General features: G+C 51.1%; 1 protein-coding gene across 1 annotated transcript; it reads left to right on the plus strand.

The window, feature by feature from the left end:
• The first annotated feature begins 656 nt into the window (after positions 1 to 656).
• LRRC27 (leucine rich repeat containing 27) lies at positions 657 to 21,047 on the plus strand. Its single transcript, XM_063710590.1, is given in 9 exon segments — positions 657 to 794; positions 2,016 to 2,273; positions 6,087 to 6,217; positions 10,874 to 10,932; positions 13,160 to 13,312; positions 16,638 to 16,796; positions 16,799 to 17,009; positions 20,229 to 20,369; positions 20,898 to 21,047. Coding segments are annotated over 8 exon segments (1,143 nt in total). The 5' UTR covers positions 657 to 794; positions 2,016 to 2,063; the 3' UTR covers positions 20,977 to 21,047.
• The last annotated feature ends 4,738 nt before the right edge of the window (positions 21,048 to 25,785 follow it).

A 25,785-nucleotide genomic window follows, 5' to 3' on the forward strand; every position in this document is an offset into this window, starting at 1 on the left:
AGACTCAGCAGAGGCAGCCTTACTTCTCCAAAGAGGACGGTCTGAGTCTGCGTTCCCCTGGCAGCAAGCCCTGAGGCAAGATTTGGGGACAAGCAGCTCCTGTGGGAAGTGGCTCCAGGAAGCCCCAGGAGAGAAGCGGGGAGTGAGCCCAGCGGGAAGGACAGGCAGCGAGGGCGGCCCCAAAGGTGGTGCCTCGGCAGCAATTCTTTTCTGCTCGGCTGTCCTCGAGCAGCCCCGCCCGCCCCGGGCCCTCCGGCTCCCCAGACGGCACTTAGCATCGCGCTCTCTTCCTTCCCCTCTGTGCCAGGCCGGTCGCCCCTCCAGACCCTCTCGGTCCCTACTTGCCGGTCGGCCACCGCCCCTTCAAGGCCGCTGGCGCGGAAAAACGGATGCTACCGTTGGCCGCGTGCGTGCGCAGGCGCACCACCCCCTGCCGCCCCCGCGCAGGCGCACCACACCCCCCCCGCAAGCTCACCCCCGCCCCCGCGCAGGCGCACCACACCCCGCCCCCTCCCGGGCAGGCGCACCACACCCCGACCCCCTGCCGCGCAGGGGCACCCACACCCCGCCCCCGCACGCAGGCACAAACCCCCACAACACGCACACCCCCGCGCGCAGGCGCACCACACCCCTCGCGCAGGCGCACCACAGACACACTCGCGCGCAGCGTGGCGCCTGCGGGTTTCCGTACCGGCGTCTCCATGGCGACCGCGTTGGCTGGGTGGCCTCCATTGTCGGGCTGCTGCTCTCAGCGGCGGGGCTCGCCAGCGTTCCAGTGGGCGGGGGCGCGGCAGGTGAGACGGGGCGGGTACGGCCAGCTGGCTGAGCCCTCGAGGCGGGCGGCGGCAGGAAGGTGGTGCCTCGGCCCCTCCTGCCCTGTCGCCTAGCTCCAGCCGCGATGCTGACCGCAAAGGCTGCCCTCTTGAGGCCTGGAATGTGAGGCCCAGAGCGTCGGATCCAACTCAGCCTCGCCCGGATGGGGAAATCGAGGCAGGGAGCGGGGGTGGGCGTGCGTGGGGATCCCTTGAAGGCAGCCTCGGAAACCCCACGGAGCCCGCGCTGCCTGGGCCCTGTGTGAGTCCAGGCTGTTGTTTCACTTCTGGTTTTAAGATACTTCCCCTGTTCTGAGGTTTGAAGCCTCCCCTCCTCTGTTTTAAGTTCCGTGATTCGGAGAAAACAAGTGAACTGACCGTGAAAAAGCCCGCGGGCTTCCATGGAATGCAGGCTGCCTGGGGTCGAACCCTGCTGGGTCCCGGTGTCGCCTCTACCCCCCAATTAACTGCGCCCCTGGAGCAGTTCCCTAACTGATCTACGCCTCATATGCCAATCATTGGGCTGTTTAGTGACTTGAATTAGATGAACTGATGCATTCCAACGTTGATTCTTATTGCCGAATAAATTGTTTGGAAATTGCAAGTAGAAGTGTGCCTCGCTGGATGAGGTTTTGGTGAACAATACTTCTGAGTAAAAGTGTTGCTGGACAACGAAAATTCGAGATTAATTTAACAGGTTTTTCCCCGGTGCTTAACTGGGTGTTAGCCAGACTTAGTTCTGGTCACTGGGTCAAAATGGTAAACAAAAGACAGGCTTCCTGGCCTCAAGAAACTAAAAACATAGTTCAAATGGCACAGAACCACACCAGAGGTAAGAAAGAGTGCAAACTTCCACCCGCCCCCAGTCATTTCATGGAAGCGTTGCAGTTGATTTACAGGCTTTGAAATGTTCTGATCTGTTTACATCCCTAAAATGATCATTACTATTGTGCGCCTTTGCGTTTTCCAGGAGTTAAATCTTGGAACTCCATTGTACAAAGTGAAAGCAGAGAATTTTAATCTGAACCTCTTTGTATTCCTTTTTTTTTTTTTTTACATGTTTAAAAGTCAAATTTTTGCTACTGCTTAGGAAAAATGATAGCTTTTAAAGCAAGTTACATTACAGTAGATCTGCCACACAGCTGTTCTGTTTTGCCTTGGTATAATTAGTTGTTTCTACGTTTCCCTTTCCCGTGTCTCCAGGTGACTCCAGACCAAGGAGGATGAGCTGCTGTCCCTGGAAGAGAACGGATGGAGGGAAGCAGCTCCTACGAAGTTCCCTCTGTGGCTGCTGCTGATCTGGAGGAGGGTGCTGGTCAGACTAGGAGCTTGCCTGCCACCCCCTCTAAAGATGTTCACAAGGGTGTTGGAGGCATCATCTTTTCCTCCTCACCGATTTTAGACTTGAGTGAAAGTGGTCTGTGCCGTTTGGAGGAGGTCTTTAGAATCCCCAGCCTTCAAGTAAGTGGGGCTGCTCCTCAGGCTGTGTGCCCACAGGTCCCCTATAGACAGAAATGGGAATATATCCCTGGGCTTTATTTGTAGGCTTCTTTCTCTTCGGAAGTGATGAATTCTAAAATGAAATAGAGGAAAGGTTAACTCATAGTTTCATACGCCAATCACAACAAAATGGGAAATTCATGATGGGGACCAACCAATGGAAATAGTACATCTTTTTAGATGCAGGTGTCTGTTCTCTTCCTTGCAGTTCATCTCTCAAAACCTGTGGTAGAAACTACTGCCAAACACCCTTGGTCTCTTAATTAAAACACAAAACCTTAAAGAAAATCAGGCAACATGAGCAGTTAAAAACTTTGTTCTCATCCATGATTTTGCTCATGTTACACACTGGTTTTACTTTGTGCCCGGCCCTTCTCCGGGTCAGTCCGCAGTAGATGCTGTCTTGTCCCTGTGATTTCTAGAGAAAGCTTCTGTGAGGGCACAGCTTTGATGTTAGACAGTTGAGGGTTCCCCCTGCAGCACTTGTCCCTGCTGTGACTCACAGAATTTCCTTAAACCTCATTTGGTTTAATCTGGAATGTCAGAATGATCATGTTTTCACATCATTTATTGTGAAAATGGATAACGTGAAAGTTCAGTGTCTGGAACATAGTTATGATATTGATTGACTTTCTTTTTGTATTTTTAGTAGAGATGGGGTTTCACCATGTTGCCCAGGCTGGTCTTGAATGCCTGAGATCAGGTGATCTGCCTGTCTCAGCCTCCCAAAGTGCTGTAATTACAGGTGTAAGCCACCGCACATGGCCAGATTGACATTTTTGAGTGCTTCTACAAGAGCTACATATTTAGATTTTTAGTGGCTGCTTAAGTTATAAACTCTACATTTGCGTTGTCTTTGCTGTCAGGGCAGCGCTGGTCTTGCTCTTTCTTTCCTTCACGCTGACATCTAGGGTGAGGCACTGGTCACAGGGACCTGCCTTGTCCTGGCTCCTGTTACACAGGTGTCACTTTTAATGAACAGATATCCTCAGCTCTGAATAAGGGATCCAGCAGAGCCCTGAGGTTTCTGTTACCTTTATGCACAAAGGGAGAAGGAGGAAATTCCAGAGGTCTTCAGGCTTAATGAAGAAACTTGATAACTGTTTATACCTTTCAGAAGACAAATGTCAGTATAAATTTTATTACCATGGCATAGAGTCTTTAAATGTGGTAATCAGAGTAGTAGACTTTCTGCAGCTGTGGCTGCAGTCTCTAAAGTCATAAACAGCACTTCCAGAGATCTCCCATCCTCACATGAGGCTCCCAGGACCTAATAGGAAAGATGGAACTTGTATTGTGACATAGCCACTTCACTGTTCACCACATGAGAAACAAACTTACCCATCCAAACCCAAAGAATGGACTCAGAGAACAGTGGAAAAAAGACTTTTTAATGACGGTCTTGCAAGATTGGGTGTCTGGTGGGCAGGCACACCCAGCAGGGTTACAACAAGCCATTTATCCCCTGATGGGCAGGTCCCGCCCCAGTTCCTCATAGGCTGAGTACTATGGGGTCACAGTCTTCCCGGATGTCGTCTATTGGTTGTTGGGTAGGGGCTGTAGGGCGCAGGTCGCTCCCCCAGATCATCATAGGCTGAGTACTATGGGGTCACAGTCTTCCCGGATGTCGTCTATTGGTTGTTGGGCAGGGGCTGTAGGGCACAGATTCCTCCCCCAGATCCTCATAGGCTGAGTACTATGGGGTCACAGTCTTCCCAGATGTCGTCTATTGGTTGTTGGGTAGGGGCTGTAGGGCGCAGGTCGCTCCCCCAGATCCTCATAGGCTGAGTACTATGGGGTCACAGTCTTCCTGGATGTCGTCTATTGGTTGTTGGGTAGGGGCTATACGGTGCAGGTTCCTCTCCTGGCTCCTCATAGGCTGAGTACTATGGGGTCGCAGTCTTCCTGGACGTTCCCTATTGGTTGTTGGGCAGGGGCTGTAGGTATTTTCTTTAGGGTTGTCCTGCTTTATTTTGTCGTGGCCCACAATGCATTGCAATCCCAGTCAGCTCAGGGGCTCTTCAAGTATTTGACTTATGACCTAAGTAGCTGGGCAGGCTGATAAGAATGGACAAAACGAGCTATTTTGCGGGCTAGTAAACTTTCATCTTAGATTAATCTTCTTTGGTTTGGGTGAGGGCAACTAAGGGGTGGGGAATGGCCAACAAGCAGGCATCGGCTATCCAAGTAGGGGCCTAGTACATCCTGCTTTTCTGTAGTTTGCTGACCTAAGCCAATTCAAGGCACTTTGTCTTGGAAATGAACCACTGTATATATTATTTCCTTCAACCATAACCAGCTCCAAGTCACAGGTGGTGCCTGCATTTCCAGAGGTGCTGGGGAGGAAGAAGAGTGTTATCTTTCTGAGATTCCTTTTACTGGCATTGAGAACGACATGGTTTCAAAGCTGAGCACTGGAATCAGCTTGCCCTGGGCGGGAAAGAACAGGACCAAGAAGCGTAAAACCACTCCTGCAGAGGCCCGAGAAAGGCAGCACGTGGAGGCATGCACATGCCTGTATGTGGGGGGTGCACACCCATGTATGTGGGGGCACACACTGTGACCTGTGATTGCCAGGATGCTTTCTGGAGACCAAGCCAGCTGCCAGCAAGCAGTGACTCTGGCAATTTCCTAACAGAGATAAGACAGTGTTTCCAATGCCTTTCTGAAGAGTGTGATTTTTCCAGTCAGTGTTTCTCCAATTGGAATCTGTCAGTGATTTGGATCAGGGACACGGTGTTGAGGGCGGAATGGGGAGGCATGTGGCGCTCTGTGCAATGTGCAGTGTGTGTTTCATAGAGAAGGCAACGTAATCACAACAGCCAATCCACGCACTGTTCTTTAGTGCTTGCCCACATTGCCCTGTCTCACAGATGAGGACACTGGAGCACAGAGAGGTTCAGGAACTTGCTCAAGGTCACACAGCCAATAGATTTTGAAACCTAGATGTGGATCCAGGCAGTCTGGCTTTGAGATCATTGTTCCGAACATCTGTTTCTACTCCCTCAGGAAATACAGATATGGATGTAAATACATATAATAATGTGTGTATAAACAACTAGCAGCATTAATGACAGTATTGTACAAATTAGCTATGATCCTTCCACACTGTGACTGTAAAATTGTGTGAATGTTATATGCATTTTACACAGCTAAAATCAGTGTGTATACATTCATCTTCCACCTTCCCTTATTTGTCATGACTTTACAACGCCGCTGAGTTGATGTGTCAGTCTGCTTCTGAAATGCTGCTCGCTGAGGCTTTGTTTGCTGCTGATCGTAGAGAACACCACGGCAGACATCTCTGTCCCTGTCTTTTAGTTTCGTTTTAATGATTGACTTGGGCTGAGTCCCCCAGACCAGACATGGCTCTGGCTATTTGCTCAGTAAGCAGGCGATTTCGGGGGCTGCCGAGGGCCAGGTGCTGCGGCAGGCACTGGAGAAACGGCCGAGACACTGAGTGTGGGGCCCCGGAATTCAGACCATGTCAAAGGCTTTGGGATAGAAACAGTGGTGTGCTCGGTAAGCAGCAGAGTGCCGGCTCTTCAGGAAGTCAGTTCCGGCTCCGAAGGCCGCTGGAAGGAGTCCTGGTTCTTTCTGATTCTTTTGTCTACTGTTCACATCTTTTAAGGGTAAGAGATTGGGTTTTTGTTTTTAACTTAGTATATATGGTTCTGGTTGTTAGTAGTTCTTTTGGAAATAGATTTTGGATATATCATGTTTTACAAATTAGTTGGTTGACAAAACATTCTCTGATTCTCTTTTCCATGGAAGCAATTGCATCTGCAAAGGAATGCCCTGTGTGTGATTCCTCAAGATTTCTTTCAGTTGCTTCCGAACCTGACTTGGCTGGACCTCTGGTACAATAGAATTAAAGCGCTTCCTTCTGGTTTTGGAGCTCACAAGTAAGTTGTTTATGTTTCCAGATTTTAAAAATCATCTTTTAAGTGCACGAGTGCCTGTTCTTTCGCTCCTTGTCCTTTACTCTTGATTGAATTTTTACCTCGGAATAGAAACATTTAATAGTATTTTTAAAGCCAGCTAAGAGGTGCGACGGCTGAATGTACCCAACACAGAACTATAACTTGGGATATTTGGTGCCACAGAGAATGCTGTAGCCACAGTGTCTTTTTGCTGGGCAGCCAGTGTGATTTTTGTCACAGCCGATTCCAGCTCTGACTCTCCTTGTGTGAAGCTGTCTGAAAATCAGAAATACCTCTGATGAGTTAAACCAGCAACTTTGGCCAGGTGTGGTGGCTCACGCGTGTAATCCCAGAACTTTGGGAGGCCGAGGCAGGCAGATCACCTGAGGTCAGGAGTTTGAGACCAGCCTGGCCAACATGGCAAAACCCTGTCTCTAATAAAAATATAAAAATTAGCCAGGCGTGGTGGTGGGTGCCTGTAATCCCAGCTCCTCGGGAGGTTGAGGCAGGACAATTGCTTGACCCCAGGAGGCGGAGGTTGCAGTGAGCTGAGATCACACCACTGCACTCCAGTCTGGGTGACAGAGTAAGAGTCCGTCTCAAAAAAAATAAATAAAAAATAAACCAGCTCCTTTGCTCCTGAGGGCTCCTGGGTAACCCACATTGGTTCTTGGCAAATAATGAGAAATTCTTCTCACTTTGGAAAACTGGGAGCACCCAACCAAGCTCCAGGTGTCCTGTCCATTTCCACCACTTCCCTTCAAGGAGTTTCCTTGCATTCCCACTTGTGGGGTGTAATCCTGCCCATGGTGGAAACATCACACCTCTTTTCCCCTCCTCAGCCTGGCCCTTCCCCAGCAGCCAGGACTCTACTCTCACTATGGAGACATCCTCCTTTCCTGAGCCCTCTGCTTCTGTGCCCACATCCCTGGCGCCATGGCTTTTTCACCTTCTGAAGCCATGATCGCCCTTAACTCTTTTTCTTTTCTTTTCTTTTCGGTTTTTTTTTTTTTTTTTTTTTTTCTGAGACGGAATCTTGCTCTGTCTCCCAGGCTGGAGTGCAGTGGCGTGATCTCGGCTCACTGCAACCTCTACCTCCTGGTTTCAAGCGATCCTCTTGCCTCAGCCTCCCAAGGAACTGGAATTACAGGTGCCCGCCACCATGCCCGGCTAATTTTTGCATTTTTAGTAGAAACGGGGTTTTGCCATGTTGGACAGGCTGGTCTCAAAGTCCTGACCTCAAATGATCCGCCTGCCTCGGCCTCCCAAAGTGCTGGGATGACAGGCATCAGCCCCCGCGCCTGGCTACCTGAACCTCTTTTGACAAGTGCTGATATGGGGGCCCCATATCAGCTGGGGCCACAGCAGCAGCCCATGCAGGAGGGGCAGCCTGGGCATGGCTGGCCACGGCAGGGCCTGGGTGGGACTTCAGAGCTGGTGGGATGCAGGTGGGTGTGGGGCCACAAGAAGAAGAGGGGTATCCAGGGTGCCCCCAGTTCCTACGTGAGGAATGGTGTCTCCCAAGAGCCATGGTGGCCTCCGTGGGACAGTAGAATAGAGGCTTGTAGGAGGCCCTTCACTTGCCTTGAACTCACTGGTTTTAAAAATGTTTTATAAGAAGTCAGTGTATTTTGCCACAGGTAATGGGAGAGAACCATGCATCACTCACCCTTCAGGCTCTGCGAGGAAGCTGCTTATCTAATGATAGGTGGTGTCCGGAGCAGGTGGAAACACACCCAGTGCATCTCCATGGGGCTCCTAGGGACTCTGGGGTCTGCAGGGCAGACCACAGACGGACCTGGAGGAGAAGTGTTCCGGGGCTCAGCTGGTACATCTGCCGAGCCCGGCCAGCCGCTTGTGTTTTGGGAGCGGCGTGGGAGCCAGGTGCTCTCTGGGCAGTTGTCCATCCTGTCCTCACGGCCTCGGGAGGCTTCCAAGCCTGAGGCTGAGAGTGCTTTGGGAAGGATTTCTTCTTCACACGATCGTCGTCTTCTGGGTTTAGAATCACTGGGTGCTCTTTTGTCCACAAATTGTTTTAGCCTTACACAGCTCTGGAGAGTAAGTGCTACTCAGAGGATGTAAACGAACTAAGGCCTGTTCCCATAACTACTCGTGTTTTCCCTAAAATAAGTGTACAGTCTTCAAAATTTGAAATTCTTTGATTTTGTTAGTCAAAGCTGGCTGCCTATGTTTTTGAAGATATACTTTTATTTGTGATTTGTAACCCATGATAACATTCAAATTAGATCAGCTACAGAGCTGAAACATATTACTCAGAAATACAAAGTGATTATGGGCTTATTAAAGCCTTAAACCTCTCAAAACATAATTAAAACAGTGACGGTGTTAGCATGCCCCCTTCTCAGTGTCCTGGATGTGTCAGCTTGCTGGCAGAGAGAAGATGTAGGAAGCATGGATCTGTTCATTTACCTCCTTAGGCAAACAAGTCCAACCCAACATTTACGTTTATATATTCATTTTAAAATCAATGAAACGAATCAACGGGTAAGCTTTGAATTATTGATAGTATTTAAGGAATTAACATTTATCAATTTATCGTTTAAAGTGTGCTCAGAATATTTTAATAATATTATTATATAAGGTAGAAAAACCCGTGCTGTACTTTCAGGTTAATAGTCAGTAAACATGCACCCACCGCAATCCCTCTCAGGCAAAACCGAACCCAGCCCCACCCAGCAGCACGTGAGTGGGCCAGAACCTTTCTGCCTTGACAAAGCCCTAGCGTTGGAGAAGCCGAGAGCGTGATGCTGCCCTTGCTGCCCTCCTCAGCATCTGGAGGCCTCTGTTCACCTTATAGAGAGCAGATGCTGTTCTTGTTGGCTGGTTTTATACTAGCAAAATTCAGAGGGAGTAAACCAAAAACAGTGAACTGAACGAACCACATTGAAATAATCCACTTTTGTGCAGTTCAATAAAAGTTTGCTTCATAAAGTTTATTCCTTAAAAACTTCAAATAATGGCCAGGCATGGTGGCTCACGCCCATAGTCCCAGCACTTTGAATGGCCGAGGTGGGCGGATCACAAGGTCAGGAGTTCGAGACTAGCCTGGCCAACATGGTGAAACTCCGTCTCTACTAAAAAAAAAAAGTACAAAAAAATTAGCCGGGCATGGTGGCATGTGCCTGTAGTCCCAGCTACTCGGGAGGCTGAGGCAGAATTGCTTGAACCCAGCAGGCAGAGGTTTAATTGAGCCAAGATCACACCACTGCACTCCAGCCTGGGCCACAGAGTGAGACTCCATCTCAAAAAAAAAAAAAAAAAAAAAATTCAAATAACAAGGAAAATCCAAGAAAGTAAGTAGAAAGAAAATTGTCTAAACCTTAAGTAATCTGATTTTCCTGTGGGGTTACCAATAAAAAAATTAAAGGTAATTTAAATGAGGGCTGGGCATGGTGGCTTATGCTTATAATCCCAGCACTTTGAGAGGCTGAGGCGGGAGGATCACTTGAGCCCAGGAGTTCAAAACTGGCTTCAGCAACATAGGAATACCCTGTGTCTGCAAAAAATACCAACATTAGCCAGGCATGGTGGCACACACCGTTAGTCTGAGCTTAGCCAGACATGGTGGCACACACCATTAGTCTCAGCTCAGCCAGGCGTGGTGGCACACACCGTTAGTCTCAGCTTAACCAGGCATGGTGGTACACACCGTTAGTCTCAGCTACCTGCGGGGACTGAGGCGGGAGGATTGCTTGAGCCCAGGAGGCGGAGGTTGCAGTGAGCAGAGGTTGCAGTGAGCTGAGATTGCGTCACTGCACCCCAGCCTGGGCAACAGAGTGGAGACCTTGTCTCAAAAAATAATCATCATAATTAAATGTGAAAACCAAGAAGCATAGTACAATAAAAGGTACAAAATAGAGTTTAATAGAATATATAGATTTTTCCATCATTCAACTAGTAAATTTTTACATTCTTTCCGGTCCGTCTGTCTAGGCATCCATGATATATTTTGGGCTGCATTTTATAAGGATGTTACTAGGTGTTAAATGAAAGTAGGTGCCTTCCTGAAATGCTGCCTTAGCTGAGTTTCTTACGTAGAGGCTTCTCAGAGTCCCCAGTGTACGAATCATTCATCTCCAAGCAGGGCAGGTTATACTCTGCGGTGGAAGTCTCTCAAACATTTTTGGCCATAGAAAACTTTTTTCACAGAGCATGGTAAAACACTGGGATTCCTCACTGCACATCTTAGGAAAGACTGGTTTACAGTAAGGTTATAACTGGAAGGTGTGAAAGCCTAAAATAGAGGTTCTTAACGGGGAGATTTTACCCCCAGGAGACTGTTGGCAATGTCTGGAGACATCTGTGGTTGTCACACCTGGGGGTGGGTGGTACCCCTGGCATCTATTGGAGAAAGGCTGGAGGTGTACAATATCCTGCAAAGCAGGGGACACCGCCACCCCTATGGACTGCCTGGTCCCATGTGTCAGCGGTGCAGGGCTTAGACCTGTGTTTGCATATGACAGCAGACCATTTGTGTGTACATGTTGTAAATTTAAGTGTATCTGTATTGAAGTTGCCCCTGAAAGAGAAGAAAAATGAAGAAACTTGATGGTATATTTTGGAGATAGTCATTTAAATCTTGCTTTTTAAATTTTTTTGTTTTGTTTTGCTTTAAAGGCATTTGAAAACTTTGCTTTTAGAAAGAAATCCTATCAAAATGTTACCTGTGGAGCTGGGTAAGTATAAAATAATAAAAAGATGATTTTAAAATGCTATCTTTTGAACTTGCCAGACCTTGTAATGGAAGTATCAGGCATGACAAAGGAGGGTAAGCTAGATATTTTAAAAATCCTTCCTACTTCTACGACCAAGATAATGTAGCTCTCAAGAACTGTTGATATAGCACGTACTGTTCTTATGGAGGTGTGACGTGAGCCTTGTGTGAGGCACAGTCACAGTGAGGGCCATTGGCGCCATCGCACAGCTAAGGAAACTGAAGGCCCTGTACACACCTCTGCAGGCCCTGCGTGCTGTCTCCGCTGCATCTCGCTGGCCTTCCTGGGAAGTTTTACCACTTACGTATGTTCCTAGGCCCCATCATGACCACTTTTTTAGACTTCAGAATCTAAACACTCAAAACCAAAGGCATAAGCTGACAGACAAATCAAACAAGCGTAAACTATCACAGAAGCAAGTTTTATGACCTTTAAAATATCTAGCAGAAACAGTATAAATTTGTCTGACTAGTAGCCCAGGAAAAAATGTCTAAAATTCTGAAGGCATTTCTATTATGAACTTGAGAAGCATTTTGGAGAACTAATTTATGAGTACTCATTTATTTGTAAGTCACTTGCTACCATGTAGACAGTATAAAAACAGACAGGTATACGCATGTATACATAAAAGTACAAACATTAAGATTGTATAGCTTTGATTTTATTTTTAGCCATGAATCAGATAAAACTCATTAGTTTAAAAGAACAGTTGAGACCACGCATAGTGGCTCATGCCTATAATCTTAGCACCTTTGGGCGCCAAGGCGGGAGGATTCCCTGAAGCCAGGAGTTTGAAACCAGCCTGGGTAACATAGTGAGACCCCATCTCTACAAAAAATAAAATAAAATAAAATTAGCCAGGTGCAGTAGTGCATGCCTGTGTTCCTAGGTACTTAGGAGGCTGAGGCGGGAGGCTAACTTGAGCCCAGGACTTCAAGGCTGCAGTGAGCTCTGATTGCACCACTATACTCCAACCTGGACAACAGGGTGAGACCCTCTCTCTAAAAACAAAACAACAACAACAACAAAAAAAACAAAAATAAAAGAACAGTTAGGTTAAATTGTGCCTTTGTAAATGGAACGAGTTATGGCTGGAACCCTTACACAGTTTTAGAGAAAACAGAATAGCAAATTTACACTTCAAAGAACAGAGAGAGAATTTAAGCTTTTTAAAGAAGGAGTTTGGGTGTGTTTGAAGACTAAAAATGGATGACAAGATAATACAAAGTCACTTGCCACAGGATTTGATAAGGAAACGAATTTCATTTAGATAAGTAGCTTCTAGTTGAGTCTCTGTTTTCCAACTGGACCATTGAGCTCAGGGCAGAGCCCATTAATGGACAGGGCCAACAAGGCATTTGCAGTTTGTAGAGCCTAATACTTAACCTATATGTGAAAAGCAAGCGCAGCTGAAAGGCAGGACACCCAAATACCCAAAATCTAAGCATCCGTTTTTCACACTGAACCCTGGCTCCCTCAAATTGGGAAACGCCACAGGACTAGGGCCCCTGCAGTGCTTCCCCATGCTCCTCATTCCAGGGACTTCGCCCTGAGCCTGGGGAGTGAGCCAGCCCCCACCAACCCACTGCCCACCACGGGAGCCTTACCTCTTAGCGGCCATCGTTTCCACAGCCTCCAGGTGTTCACATAATTTCCATTTTTAGTGACGTTTCACATTGTGGAGTGCTTGTATTCTATTTTCTTCTAATTAAACACGATTTTCTTCATTTGCTTGAACATATTTAAATGGTTGCTTTGAAGTCTTTGTTAAACCCAACATCTGGGCCTCCTCCAAGACAGTTTCCATTGTCTGCTCCGTTCCTGAGTGTAGGGTACATTTTCCTTTTCTTTGCATGTCTGGTAGTTTTTATGTTGAAAATGGGCATTTTAAATAATATAGCGACTTTGTATTCTGAATTTTACAGAATTGTGAAGGTGGTTGTGGCTGCTTCTGTTTGTTTGATTTTATTTATTTGTTTTTTGGAAACCATCGTGGTCTTAATTTGCGGAATCCGTCTCCTGCAGAGTTACCCTTAAAGCAAATCTTTGACATCTGTTAACATGATTTTCCCCCAAATACTGAATACAATCATATTTTAAAATGTGAAAAGTTACTATTATTTATTCCTCATTTTCATTTCAAGAACGGTATATAGAATGCTGACAGTTTTTTTTTCCTCCACTGCAGGGAGCGTAACCACGCTGAAAGCACTGAACCTAAGACACTGCCCTCTGGAATTCCCTCCTCAGCTCGTTGTGCAGAAGGGATTGGTGGCTATCCAGCGCTTCCTGCGGATGTGGGCAGTAGAACACTCTCTCCCCAGAAATCCAACTTCTCAAGGTTTGTAGGAGGTGATTTATGACAAATCACATTAACGTTGAAGTTACAGCTTTTTAAAATCAGGGCAGAACCTGTCTTCTCTTTAATAACATCCTGAGAAATACAGGAGCCATGGGTCCTCTGCTGAGTTGACACAGTGTACACTGATCTCAGGCCGACCCAGTCATCTCTGTGACTTTTCCTTGGTTCTATAAATCTGGGCACATTATAGATCCTGGCTCAAGTGGATTTTGGTAGAAGTTTATTGTGATCAATCAAATGAAACAGTTATCACCTCCAAGCCACCCGCAGGCAGCTGCTTCAGGAATGACTTGATGCTCCATTAGACAGCTATTTTAAAATAAGTACAATGAAATATTTCTTATTCCTAACGAGGTACAAGAAATTGGCAGGAAAATGGCCCGGTAGACATGTTTTATCTAATCACCTTGTTGGTGGGTGCTCACTAACCTGTTCCATTCTTTCAACATACTGACCAGCCAGGTATTTTCAGATGCTCATGATGTGCTCTGGTCTTGAGTACGCATTGTAGTTACACTTGGAAAAGGTAAAGTTAAATTGGGAAAAAGGAGAATCATCATGAAGCCTTGCCAAAAAAAGTACATATTCTGAAATATTTTCAGAATATTTAAAATTTTACTATTTGTGATGTACTTTGATACTTAAGAAAAATGCATGTTTGGAACATTAGCCAAGATAATTATATATGTGCTGTAATTGAAATGTGTAAATTAGTTAGGTCTTTGTAAATAACATGTGACCTTGTACTTTTGACCCAGATGGCCTCTATTTGGAAATTGTTTTAAATGATTAAGAATCAGCTGTTGGCCCTGTGCTTGCTGAGTTGTTTGTAGACATATTTTAACCAGGTTATAGTGGCTGCATTGGGGCATTGCGCTGAAGCCGCCTGGCTGTGGCACCCTTGACCCCGATGCTGCCAGGATGTTGTGATAAAAATAGGAAAAGAGAAGTAGCCGCTGGACTGGCAGTGTGGAGGGCACTGGGCACCTGGCAGGAGTGGGGGCAGGTAGCTGAGGGCATGGGGTGGCCGAGGAGAGATAGGACCAGGACCTGGAGACAGCCGGGACAAGGATGGAGGGGCGGAACCGTCAGGCACAGCCGGAGCCAGGACACAGGGAGCACAGGAGACACGGACAGACCCTGCTGGAGGATCAGGATAAAAAAGAGGAGAAGTGGAAGGTTCATTCCAATTGAAGGTGACTGAAGGAATAGGAAACTGGACGTGATGCTTCATCCTGGATTGGATCCTGGGTCAGGACGAATATGATAAAGGACGTTACTGGGACAGTTATCAAGGTGTGAGGAAGGCCAGCCAGTAAATGACGGAAGTCAGCGATGGGACGCTCCTGGTTCTGGTGAATCGCTATGGCAATGTGTGAGCATCTCCATCTGAGGGTGGAGGGGCAGGATGTCTGAACTTACCCTTGAGTGTTTTAGGAAATGCATGAGCACCCCAGACAGAGAGGCGAGGGCGGGTAGGCTCATGGGGGCAGGCAGCCTCAGGGGCCAGGCACCAGCGGCTGCTGATGGGGTGCGGGGTCCATCAACTTCTCAGCAGTGTTATTGCAACTTTTCTGTAAGTTTGAAAAAAATACATTAAGTAACTGGTCAAAAATAAGTATTTTCTGACTCTTTTCTATTAGGTTTTAGGGCCACATAGAGTGATTTTTCAGCTACTATGTATATTTTTAGCACTTTGCCCTTTCAATTACTTTAAAAAGTCTTTGCTGGCTGGCACAGTGGCTCACGACTGTAATCCCAGCACTTTGGGAGGCCGAGGCGGGCGGATCACAAGGTCAGGAGATTGAGACCATCCTGGCTAACACGGTGAAACCCTGTCTCTACTAAAAATACAAAAAATTAGTTGGGCGTGGTGGTGGGCGCCTGTAGTCCCAGCTACTTGGGGGGCTGAGGCAGGAGAATGGTGTGAACCTGGGAGGCGGAGCCAAGATGGCGCCACTGCACTCCAGCCTGGATGACAGAGCGAGATTCCGTCTTAAAAAAAAAGCCTTTTTGCTGTATCCCACTCTTCCTGTTTGCTTTCATTTTCATGAATTTCAGTTTTGTCCCTGGCCCTAAATCAGCTGTCCACAGGCAGATTGGTCAAATGTGCATGTTTCTAGTCACTTGTACCCCAGGGGGAATTTTACAACTTCTTAGGACGTTTTGAAGCATGTTTGCCCATTTTTTAAAACTTTTCCTTTCAAACCTAAGACCCTGAGCACGCAGCAGTCAGGAGCATGTGGCAGCCAGGGGCGTTGATGTCCATGCACCTGTGTCCACTGCGACGGCCACCTGGGGTCTCACTCAGCCTTCAGGTCGTGCTGGGCACGTGCTGGGAGAAGACTGGCCAATAGGTCCCAGTGGCTCCCAAAGTGCCTGGAGTGCCTCCCTGAGGTCGTGTTTTGAGAAAGTCAACAAAAGCATCACCAAACAAGAAAAGCAGGCATAATGGGCTAAACATTACTTAGAAAGAAAGATTCTAAGTGATCTGAGGGTAAGCAGAAATGTTGATTAAATGTGGCAAGATTGCCCTGTATACACATGCAAAAAGTCCCTCCAAAGTGGTAAGGCCTATGTGGGAAGGTCAGGCGTGCCTGGTGGGGCCTGTGTGGGAGGGTCACGCGTGTCTGGTGGGGCCTGTGTGGGAAGGTCAGGCGTGTCTGGTGGGGCCTGTGGGGGAGGGTCAGGTGTGTCTGGTGGGGCGTGTGTAGGAAGGTCAGGCGTGCTCAGTGGGGCTTGTGTGGGAAGGTCACATGTGTCCTGTGGGGCTTGTGTGGGAAGGTCACGCATGTCCAGTGGGGCCTGCATGGGAAGGTCAGGTGCACCCAGTGGGGCCTGCGTGAGAGTCAGGTGTGCTCGGTGGGGCCTGCATGGGAGGGTCAGGTGCGCCTGGCGGGGCCTGCGTGGGAGGGTCAGGTGCTCCCAGTGGGGCCTGCATCAAAGTCAGATGTGCTCAGTGGGGCCTGGTGGGGCCTGCGGGGGAGGGTCAGGTGCGCCCGGTGGTGCCTGCCGGGGAGGGTCAGGTGCGCCTGGTGGAGCCTGTGTGGGAGAGTCCAGGTGTGCTTCTGGCAGTGCTGTTTCCATTCCCTCCATGTGGAACTGCTTTGTGTGCCGCAGCAGCCTGGCATGGTGCAGGTGGCAGGTGGGGTGACGGGAATTGTTTGGATTGACAGGGAACGTGGTGGCCATGGAGGATCTGGGCACCCCACCCCCCACCATCCAGGCCGTCACTGGCTTTTTGAATAAGTCATAGAGGGATGGCGTTGATGGTAGCTACTAAAGCGGTTTCTTACTCTCCTAGAGGCTCTACCGGTTAGAGAGATGACCCTCCGTGACCTCCCGAGCCCAGGACTGGAGTTGTCTGGAGACCACGTGTCTAACGGAGGAGCTGTGAACGCTCAGGACCCAGAGGGGGCTGTGATGAAAGAGAAGGCCGGCTTTCTCCCGCCTGTGGAAAAGCCAGCCTGAGTGAACTCAGAAAGTCTGCCGACTCCCCAGAGAACTGGCCCAGCGAGGAGGAGATCAGGCGCTTTTGGAAGCTGAGGCAGGAGATTGTTGAGCACGTGAAGGCAGACGTTCTGGGAGATCAGCTCTTGACGAGGGAATTACCTCCAAATCTCAAGGCGGCCTTGAACAGTGAGAAAGAACTACCAAAGCCAAGACACGTTTTCAGGTAAAACTGAAAAGCAACGGGGGATTTTCTTGATCTTTGCGAATTTATACAGTTATTTTCAATTGTCTCTGAAAACATCAGGTCCAGCTTTCAAAGTGTCCTCCACATTGCCACCGTTTACTGTGCAGTGAGTGCCGGTCCCAGGTTTAGGGTAACGGGGACCCGCATCAAGCCCGGAGCGTCTGCGGCAGAGCTCAGTCCATTCAGAGGCTGAGTTTGCCAAGGTTGAGGATGCGCCCGGGGAAAAGAGACATAAGCGACAGTGAGATCTGTGGCCTGTGCTTTCTCCGGAGAGAGCTTTGAGGACGTCAGCGTTTAAAGGAGAAAGAATGGGCAGCAGGGAAAGGAGGAAAGGACAGTAAAAGTGGGGGCAGGCGGTGAGCCAAGTGGGCACATTCTTGTGAGGCTTCGATCAGTGCTCACTGAATCCACATTTTACCTGTGGAAAGAGAGGAGTTGGGGGAAAGGTCAGTTATGCAGAAAATAAATGGCAGCTGCCTGGGGACAAAAGGAAGGCAGTCATTGTGCGGCCCGCTTCCCAAGCTTACCTTTGCCTTTGGCACAGTGAGTTTGGGGGCCGAGATTTTATTTTCCTTTCACACCCAGGACAAGGGTCCCTAGGAAACAGGCTCTGCAGAGGCTACATGAGAGAAAAACTCGAATCATGGGTGCGGTAGGGCGTGCGCCTACACATATGGGAGGTGTGTATCTGTGGTGTGCGTGCCTGTGTGTGTGTAAATATCTAGAGAGAGAATGCTGCAAAATAACAATTGGTGAATCTAGATCATGCATTCTCAGGGGGCACATTGTCATAGCCGAGGGGACAACAATGGCTTCCTGGGGGTGAAGATTCTTGGAGGCCGCAGTGGTCTGTGGTCCCTCAGGCTCCACGCAGCATCCAGCATGAGCAGGTTCACGGTGGCACCAGACCTTCCGAGAGGCGTTGGCATGAAGTGCTCACGGCCCTGATCTTTCAGCTGTCCTGTAGGTTTGAACATTCAAAACAGAACAAAACAAACCTTGGAAGCATCACTAACAGATTAAAGGGTAGGATGTCCTAGCAGCCCACACAGCAGGTTCCCAGCTACAGCGAGGCCTCGGACGCTCCAGCACGCTTGTGGTGTTCTCAGTCCACACAGTCGCACGGTGAAAGGGCAGGAATATGCTGAGCCTGCTGCTTAGAAACCTCTTCCCTCCTCCCTTCAAATATTTATTTATTGTTAGGGACCCTAATAATAGCTAATCCAAGTGAATTGTGGCATGCTTATTAATAGTACTTATAATTTGATCAATATGTCAGATTTGGATACTAGACCCTAGCCTTCGGAGATTGCTTTGGGTGGCTTGGGAAGTTCGAGCAGAGAACTGGAGCCTCTGGCAGGAAGCCTCAACCTGGAGCCCCTGCCCCATGGTTGGCTGGGCCCTGAGTGTTGTCTTCCCCCTCTGCTGCCTCTGCCCAGGGTGAGCCATAGAGAACCACTCTGTGCCTCAGCTTTCCCACAGGGGTGGTTGTGGTGTCACATGCATTATTGGGGCCTCAGTTTCCCCACTTGGTCACGTTGTCGTGGGGTCACAGGTATTAAGAAGAAGCTCTAAGATTATGGCCCTGGTCCGCACTCGGAGTGGTGGCCCATCCTGCGGGTCTGGGACTCGGGAAGCTGGCGCTGCTCTGTGTTCTCTGGCCAGGGAGCAGTGGGCATGGTGGGAGCAGCAGGCCCGGTCCAAGGTGACTCGTGTGGCCTGGGCCTGCTTATAAGGCTGAGTGCTCATGTCCAAAATACTTGCAAGAAAAGTGATGTTATGTAAAAATCATAGGTAAATAATGGTCTGGTCCTGAAATCCCAAAATTATATTGGGAGGGAATCAAAGCATTCTGAAGTCATCAAACATGGAGCTGGAGTACGACGGAGCATCACTGCCCCAGCCTGATTCTGACGTCTAGCAGGCCTTCCTCTGGGGCAGCTCCTCCATACTCCTCAGAACCCTGAGACCACAAGGGGAAGCCTGGTGTTCCATAGAGCCTGGGCCACCTGCCCTTCCAAAGCAGCAGGTTAAAGGCCAGTGCCCAGCACGCACCCCAGGTGACCCCTGTCCCAGAGCACAGGCCATGCCTGCCCTCTCTGCTCTACTGAGACAGTCACTGCTGTTCCCGTGCAGATGGGGAAGACGAGGGACAGTCACTGCTGTTCCCTTGCAGACGGGGAAGATGAGGGTGGAAGGTCATGCAGCGTGGGGGGGCGGGCCAGCCTCCTGGGATGTGGCCACCGGGCATGCTGCTTGGCTGTGGCCTCTCAAGATGTGCTGCTGGTGTGAGGCTTTGCACAGGGCAGGCCGTGGAATGGGATGGGCCTTTCTCCTCTGGGCGAGGTGTTTGGTTTCAGAGGGAAGACCAGGCAGGGCTTCCAGTTGTGTTTCTTAAACTGCTTTGATGCAAGGGTCATGGTGAGGAGGTGTCATGTTCTGGAACCTGTCTGGCTCTCAGTCCTGGGCTCAGAACCCCTATCTCCAGCCTGGTTTTCCCCAGGTGTTTTCACTGGGAGGAAACACCAGTCACACCTGTCAGCTCCCTCTCATGGGCAGGGAGAGGGAGTCCCCAGCACCGTGCGACCCCACCGTGTTACTGGCTATCCCCTCTGCTGTCCTGCGGGCTTCCCTCAAGGGGGACCCAGTATCTGACCCTGCCAGAATGTGTCTGTGGAGGCCAGGTGCCTTCTGATGGCCTTGCCTGCCCCGCCCCCTGCTCCCACATCACCCAGCGATGGGATTCCGACCTGCTGCAGCACCACCCTATGCACCTGAACTCCAGGCACGTCACATCGTCCAGCCTGGGCGAGCTGCTGGCCAGGCCCCCTGCTTCCACAGGCATCTCTGTCCAGGTCAGACAAGGGTGCGGCATTGGTCTCAAGCAGGTCGGGTGCAGCTGCCGAGGCTGCACGTCCTTCAGGTGCATTTCCCAAGCCGACTGTCAAGCGTCCCGGGAAAGTAGCTGGCTGGCAGTGGGCGCGTTGGGAGAGTGTCCTGCTGCCATCCACACGTCTTCATTACGTGTCCTGAAATCAACAGTCAAGACTGTGGACTCTGGGGTGACTGCAGCTTCTAGTCGTGCTAAATGTTCAGATGAGCGGATGATCCACAGGCCCTCTTACATTTCACATGTTGTATGAGTTACCGTCACAGGGTTTTGTTAAACATTCAGCTAAAAACACTCTGTAATTTTAGAAGGAAGACAGCCTCCTCCAGGAGCATCTTACCCGACCTCTTGTCACCGTACCAAATGGCGATCCGAGCAAAAAGACTGGAAGAGAGCCGAGCGGCGCGAGAGCTCCAGGAGAAGCAGGCTCTGATGGAGCAGCAGAGACGGTGAGTCCACACAGGGTGGGGGTCCGCGCGGCCGGCCCAGTGCACCCGGAACTGGGACTGGGCTGTGATTTTATGGCAGGCCTCGTGGAAGTGTTTAGTTAATTCTCCCCTCACTGATGCTGATCCAGGATCCGTCTCTTCCTCACCTGGAAGCCGAGCTGCACGTGCCCCTTGTGGTCTGCAGCGCCACGCATGGGCTCGCTTGTTTGCAGCCCTGAGGCCTCCGTGTGGGGCAGGCGCAGATGCAGTGCTCCGTGTGGGGCAGGCGCCGAGGCCTCCGTGTGGGGCAGGCGCCGAGGCCTCCGTGTGGGGCAGGCGCTGAGGCCTCCGTGTGGGGCAGGTGCAGTGCTCGTGGTCTGCAGGGCCTTGCGTGCATGGCCTCCCTTGTTTGTAGCCCCGAGGCCTCCTTGTGGGACAGGCGCGGTTGCAGTGCTTGCGGTCGCCCCCTTGTGCCCGTCTTTGCCCTGGCTTCCTCACAACACCTGCCTGCTTTCTTGTCCTTTTCCCTCATTTCTTGTGCTTCCTCAGTCCTTTCCTCCTCATTTTCCCTGGAGTATTCCAGGCCCTGACGTGGTCGTCAGGGAGGTTCATTCTTGTGTCGCTGTGACTGCCGCCAGTGCCACCACCTTGCGAGGTGTGTTGGCCGATGGGCTCAGTGTCCTCAGTGTCTTCTCTGTCCTCCAGCTCCACTGACCACCTGGCTTCACCCCTCCCTGGGCCCCAGGAGTCCGGCTGGCATGGACCACAGCCACAACACCCCCGTGCCCCTCACTTGGTGGTTGGCTTTGGCCAGTGGGGGCCCCCAGCAGGAGGTCGAGGAGGAAGGGAGAGCGAGGGCCTCGTCTTTACTTTCCCGGCTTCTTCGTGAGCTGCCTGGAGCTGGCCGAGTCCAGCCTCTCCCTCCTTCTGGGTGCCGGCAATCTCTTCTTGCCTGGTCTGTCCTGTGGGCGGCTGCAGCCCGGCCCTGACTGGCACAGGGCTCTTGCACCGCCCCTGTGGCTCACCTGCTCCCTCCCCAACATGAATAAACCCTCCTGAAGCCACCCCGTTGTGTGTGTGCTGTTTTCTCTTGGGACCATGTGATAGGGGCTGTGTCCAGCACACAGATTCTGTGATTGTCCACAGCTGTCACCCAGTGTCCAGAGAGACATTGTAGTTGGTTGTCTTTTTCATTAAAAAGATGAGTGAGGTGAAGTCCTCAGAGCTGGTCCCCTGTCCCAGGCTGTCATACTGACAGGCAAGGATGAGGCTGACTGACCGCTCTAGGGCTGTCCTAGGACATGGGAGTGTGGTCCGGGCTGCACCAGAAAGCCCACCGCTGTGGGACCAGGTCTTGCCAGCCACGGGCCACAGCTGCTGGGGCCCAGGGAGCACCGGGAAGGCTTTCCTTTGGTGCCCATCAGTTGCCCCACACTGTCCCTCGGGGTAGCTCTACAGAGCCGGGCCCGTCACTCACTGTGAGGTGAGCCCCCCCGGGACCGGCCCCGCCTGTCAAGCATGCCAGCTGCCCTCCCCTCACTGTGTGCCTCAGCAGGCATCTCCCTTCCCTTCCCTGCTGCAGGTGGGTCCCACTCCTGCCTCGGCTCTGCCAGTTTCAAGGTACCATTTTCTGAAGTGGGTGTCCAGACACCTGCCCCCTTGACTCCTCAGGTATCACCTGCCCTGCCAGGAGGCTGCCTGTGGGAGTCCCACTCCCTCTTGGCCATGGCTGTGATGGAGGTGATTGTGATGGGACCTTCCGCAGGCACAGCCCCTGCCCCAGGCTCTCTGGGCACCACCAGCTGCAGGGGGCAGAAAGGGCACTCTTACCCCCAGACACCAGGCTCGGGCCTCATCCCACACCTTCATGGAAGAGAAGTTCTTGGATACAGAGAGCAAGTGAAGTCTGTCTTCTTTATTTTCCTGCCTGGAGCCCAGAGCCAGTGTCCTGCAGTCTCCTGGTGAGCAGCTTAGCAGGCCTATTCTGAGGGCCCAGACCTAGCACAGCCCCCTTCACATCACCCTGTGGACAGCGTCACCCCTTTGCTTCCCAAGGTGTGACCAGAAGGCAGTGACGCTAAGTGGAGGCCCTCGTCCAGGAGCACAGCGGGGCCAGCACCACACATGGTGCTGAGTGGGGACACGGGGGGCACCACCCTGGCTGGGGTTGGGGGCTGGGGGCTGGGACACGCCCAGGCAGGCGTCAGGACACGGCCTCACCTGAGGCAGCTGCTGAGACCACCTGTGCCCTGAGGTGGCACTGGGAGAGGACGCAGCCAGGCTCTGATCCCAGGCAGCACTGACTCGGGATGGAGCCCTCAGCAGGAAGGTGGTCAGAGGTGGGCCGTGGGCCAGGTAGAGCCCAGGAGGGCTGAGCCGCTGTGACCGCAAGGAAGGAGAGCAGAGGTCGGGTGGAGGCGTCGAGGAAAACCCGGACTGGGGCCCAGGCATCCAGGATGATGATGGGAGAAACAAGAGGAGGCCAGATCTGGGGGCAGGATGGAGAGGGGGTACCAACCACAGGAGTCCTGCAGGCTGGAGAGCTGGCCTTCCGGGGGTGGAGCCCTGGGCCTGAGTAAGGGCTCTTGGGGACCTCATTCCACCCCAGCCACACACGAGGAGCCCCGCCCAGCCGCAGACGTGGGCGTTACTCGGGATGTTCACAGCCCTAGGCGGCGAGCTGCGAGGAGGGAGCATGTGACTCTGGCTGCAGACTGGGGAGGCCCGAAGACGCCTGTTCTTGTCTTGTTTTGTTTTGTTTTGTTTTGTTTTTTGAGACAGTCTTGCTCTGTCACCCAGGCTGGAGTGCAATGGCTCAATCTTGGCTCACTGCAACCTCTGCCTCCTGGGTTCAAGCAATTCTCCTGCCTCAGCCTCCCGAGTAGCTGGAACTAGAGGCGCCCACCACTACACCCGGCTAATTTTTTGTATTTTTAGTAGAGATGGGGTTTCACTGCGTTAGCCAGGATGGTCTCGATCTCCTGACCTTGTGATCCGCCCACCTTGGCCAGATGCCTGTTTTTAAAAGTGAAATTCAAGTGTCTGAAGGGAGGGACTTAGAGACAGGCATTCAGATCTTCCATAGACAGACCTTATGTCGACAAGTACCCGCAGCCAGGCACCCCCAACCCGTCGTGCAGCGCTTGTGGTGGCAGCCCCAGCTGGTGCCCTTACCTGAAAGGGATCCTGATGCCTTTTCCTCGGTCACTGGGTGGGGTTGGCCCCCAGCATCAGTCACTGCTGGCAGCACCAACCACAGAGCCTCGGGATAGAACCCGGCATTCCCGGCTCTGCCCAGATGTGCCGGGAGGAAGAGGCTGTGGTTCAGACTCCCACCCAGAGGGCATGCACGCCCCCAGCCTGTGCCCCCTGGAGACAGGTGCACCGCAAGGCTGTAAAATGACAGAGGAATCCTGTAGCCTTGGCTCGAAGCTGCCTGTAACTTATGACATTAACCTTCCCTTTCTCCAGAGAGAAAAGGGCACTGCAGGAGTGGAGAGAGCGAGCCCAGAGGATGAGGAAGAGGAAGGAAGAGCTCAGTAAACTCCTGCCTCCGCAGAGGAGCATGGTACAGCACTCGCGGGCGGTGACCGGGCACTAGTCCAGTCCCGGAGGTGGGTGGGTGCTCACACACATCCCTGTCCATGGAGGATGAGCCGAGACCTGGGGGTGTGGGTGGGTGCTCACACGCATCCCTGTCCATGGAGGATGAGCTGAGACTTGGGGAGGAAGCTGCCTGTGCAGGCTGCTGGCTGGTGGGGCTGGGTTGGAGTGCAGCATCCAGAACCATTGCTCACTGCCCAGCCAGAGGGGACAGCTTCCCGCCCCAGCCTTGAGGGCTTGCCTCTTGGCTCACTGACTTTTGGCTCCTGTCTGAGGAATTAGGAGCTCAAAGAGGGAAGGGGGAAGAGGAGATGGGGGGAAAAGATTCAAAAGATAAAAAGCAGCTAAGGTCGAGGTGGGCCCTACAGAGGTCTTTCTGGGCTCCTCACCCTTGGTCTCTGGACCTCGGGGCAGGCAGTTTCTCTGGAAGCCAAGATTGCCAGCTCTTAAGCTATGGGACACGGGATATCCTGAGTACCGTCCCCCAAGATTGCCAGCTCTTAAGCTATGGGACACGGGACATCTTGAGTACAGTCCTCTCTTCCCGTTTTCCCCAGACTGTATGAGGGTTTTAGTCCAGCCAGGCACAGGGCAGTGGGCACAGGGCTGCGGGCACGGGCCGTGGGCACAGGGTGGTGGGAGCCGGTGGCTCCTCCCTCCAGAATGCGCCTGGCTTGCTTCTCTGTCCTGTGAGCATAGTCAGGCAAATGTGCCATTGAATTTGGTCACAGATGTTTCTTTGGTTCTTTCTTCTAAGAGATGCTCGCTGTGTGTTACTATGAAAGGCCACGGGTTGCCTCTGCAGCCCCCTTAGCTGGGGTAAGGCCCCCAAGGGCTTCACCCTACAGCAGAGAGCGTGGCCACGTGGGCCTGCAGGCATGGACTGCTTGGACAGTTCAGGAGTGTTTCCTTTGTCTAACTTTGTATTGAACTAGTTTTTGACTTACAGGAAAGTTGCAAAAATAGTGTTTCCATCTCCCCCCGGCCCAGCTTCCCTGATGGTGACATCTTACATAACCTCAGAACAAGGCTCAGAGTTAGGAATTGACAGTGTCCAATGCGTTGGATAAACCAGGACTGCATCTCACCCTTCTCAGGTCCCGGGCCCCACAGGACACTCAGTCGCCATCTTTGCTGTCACCTTTTTCCTAATTTCCCCAATATGTGGGAAAGTTTAAAAATACGTATTTTGCCACTTCCAGGAATAAAAATACTTGCACAATTAGGCATTGCTAAGAATGCTTTCAGAGCTGAATTATAGCAAAAATATGGGAAACTTTAAATGTCAACAGATGGAGATGGCTAAATTGTCACATCCAGACCATGAGCTGCCTCTGTGGCCGACAGAAGGGTGAGTCAGTGATCATATCCACTGGCTTGAAAGTGTCTTGAAGAAATCACTGTAAGTTAAAGCAGCACAAGTTGTAGGACAGTGCACAAAAACTCTCATTGGTCTGGAAGAACGTACACCAACCCAGTGACTTTGCGGGGAGGGCTGTGGCTCTGGGGAGGGGGGCGCAGAGGAGGGGTTGATGCTGCCACAATTGTGCTTCTGAGTCCTGTGAGACCGTCACAGTGAGAGTGTATGCAGTCTCTTAAAAAAGAAAAACATAGGTTTTCTAGAAACTCATCTATCATGAGATAGAGCAGTTCAGTCAGCGAGTATTGATGGCCTGCTCTGAGCAGGGAGGGGACCAGGCACAGGCCCTGCCCACGGGAGCGCACACCTAGTGCAGAGGCAGACCCTCGGCTGTGGCAGCAGGCAGAGCTCCGTGGTAGCTGGCTGCTGTTCTGCGCACCCCACAGGCCCTGGGTGAGGCAGCTGAACGCATGG

Source organism: Gorilla gorilla, chromosome 8 (genome assembly GCF_029281585.2).
Source record: "Gorilla gorilla gorilla isolate KB3781 chromosome 8, NHGRI_mGorGor1-v2.1_pri, whole genome shotgun sequence".
Lineage (NCBI taxonomy): Eukaryota > Metazoa > Chordata > Mammalia > Primates > Hominidae > Gorilla > Gorilla gorilla.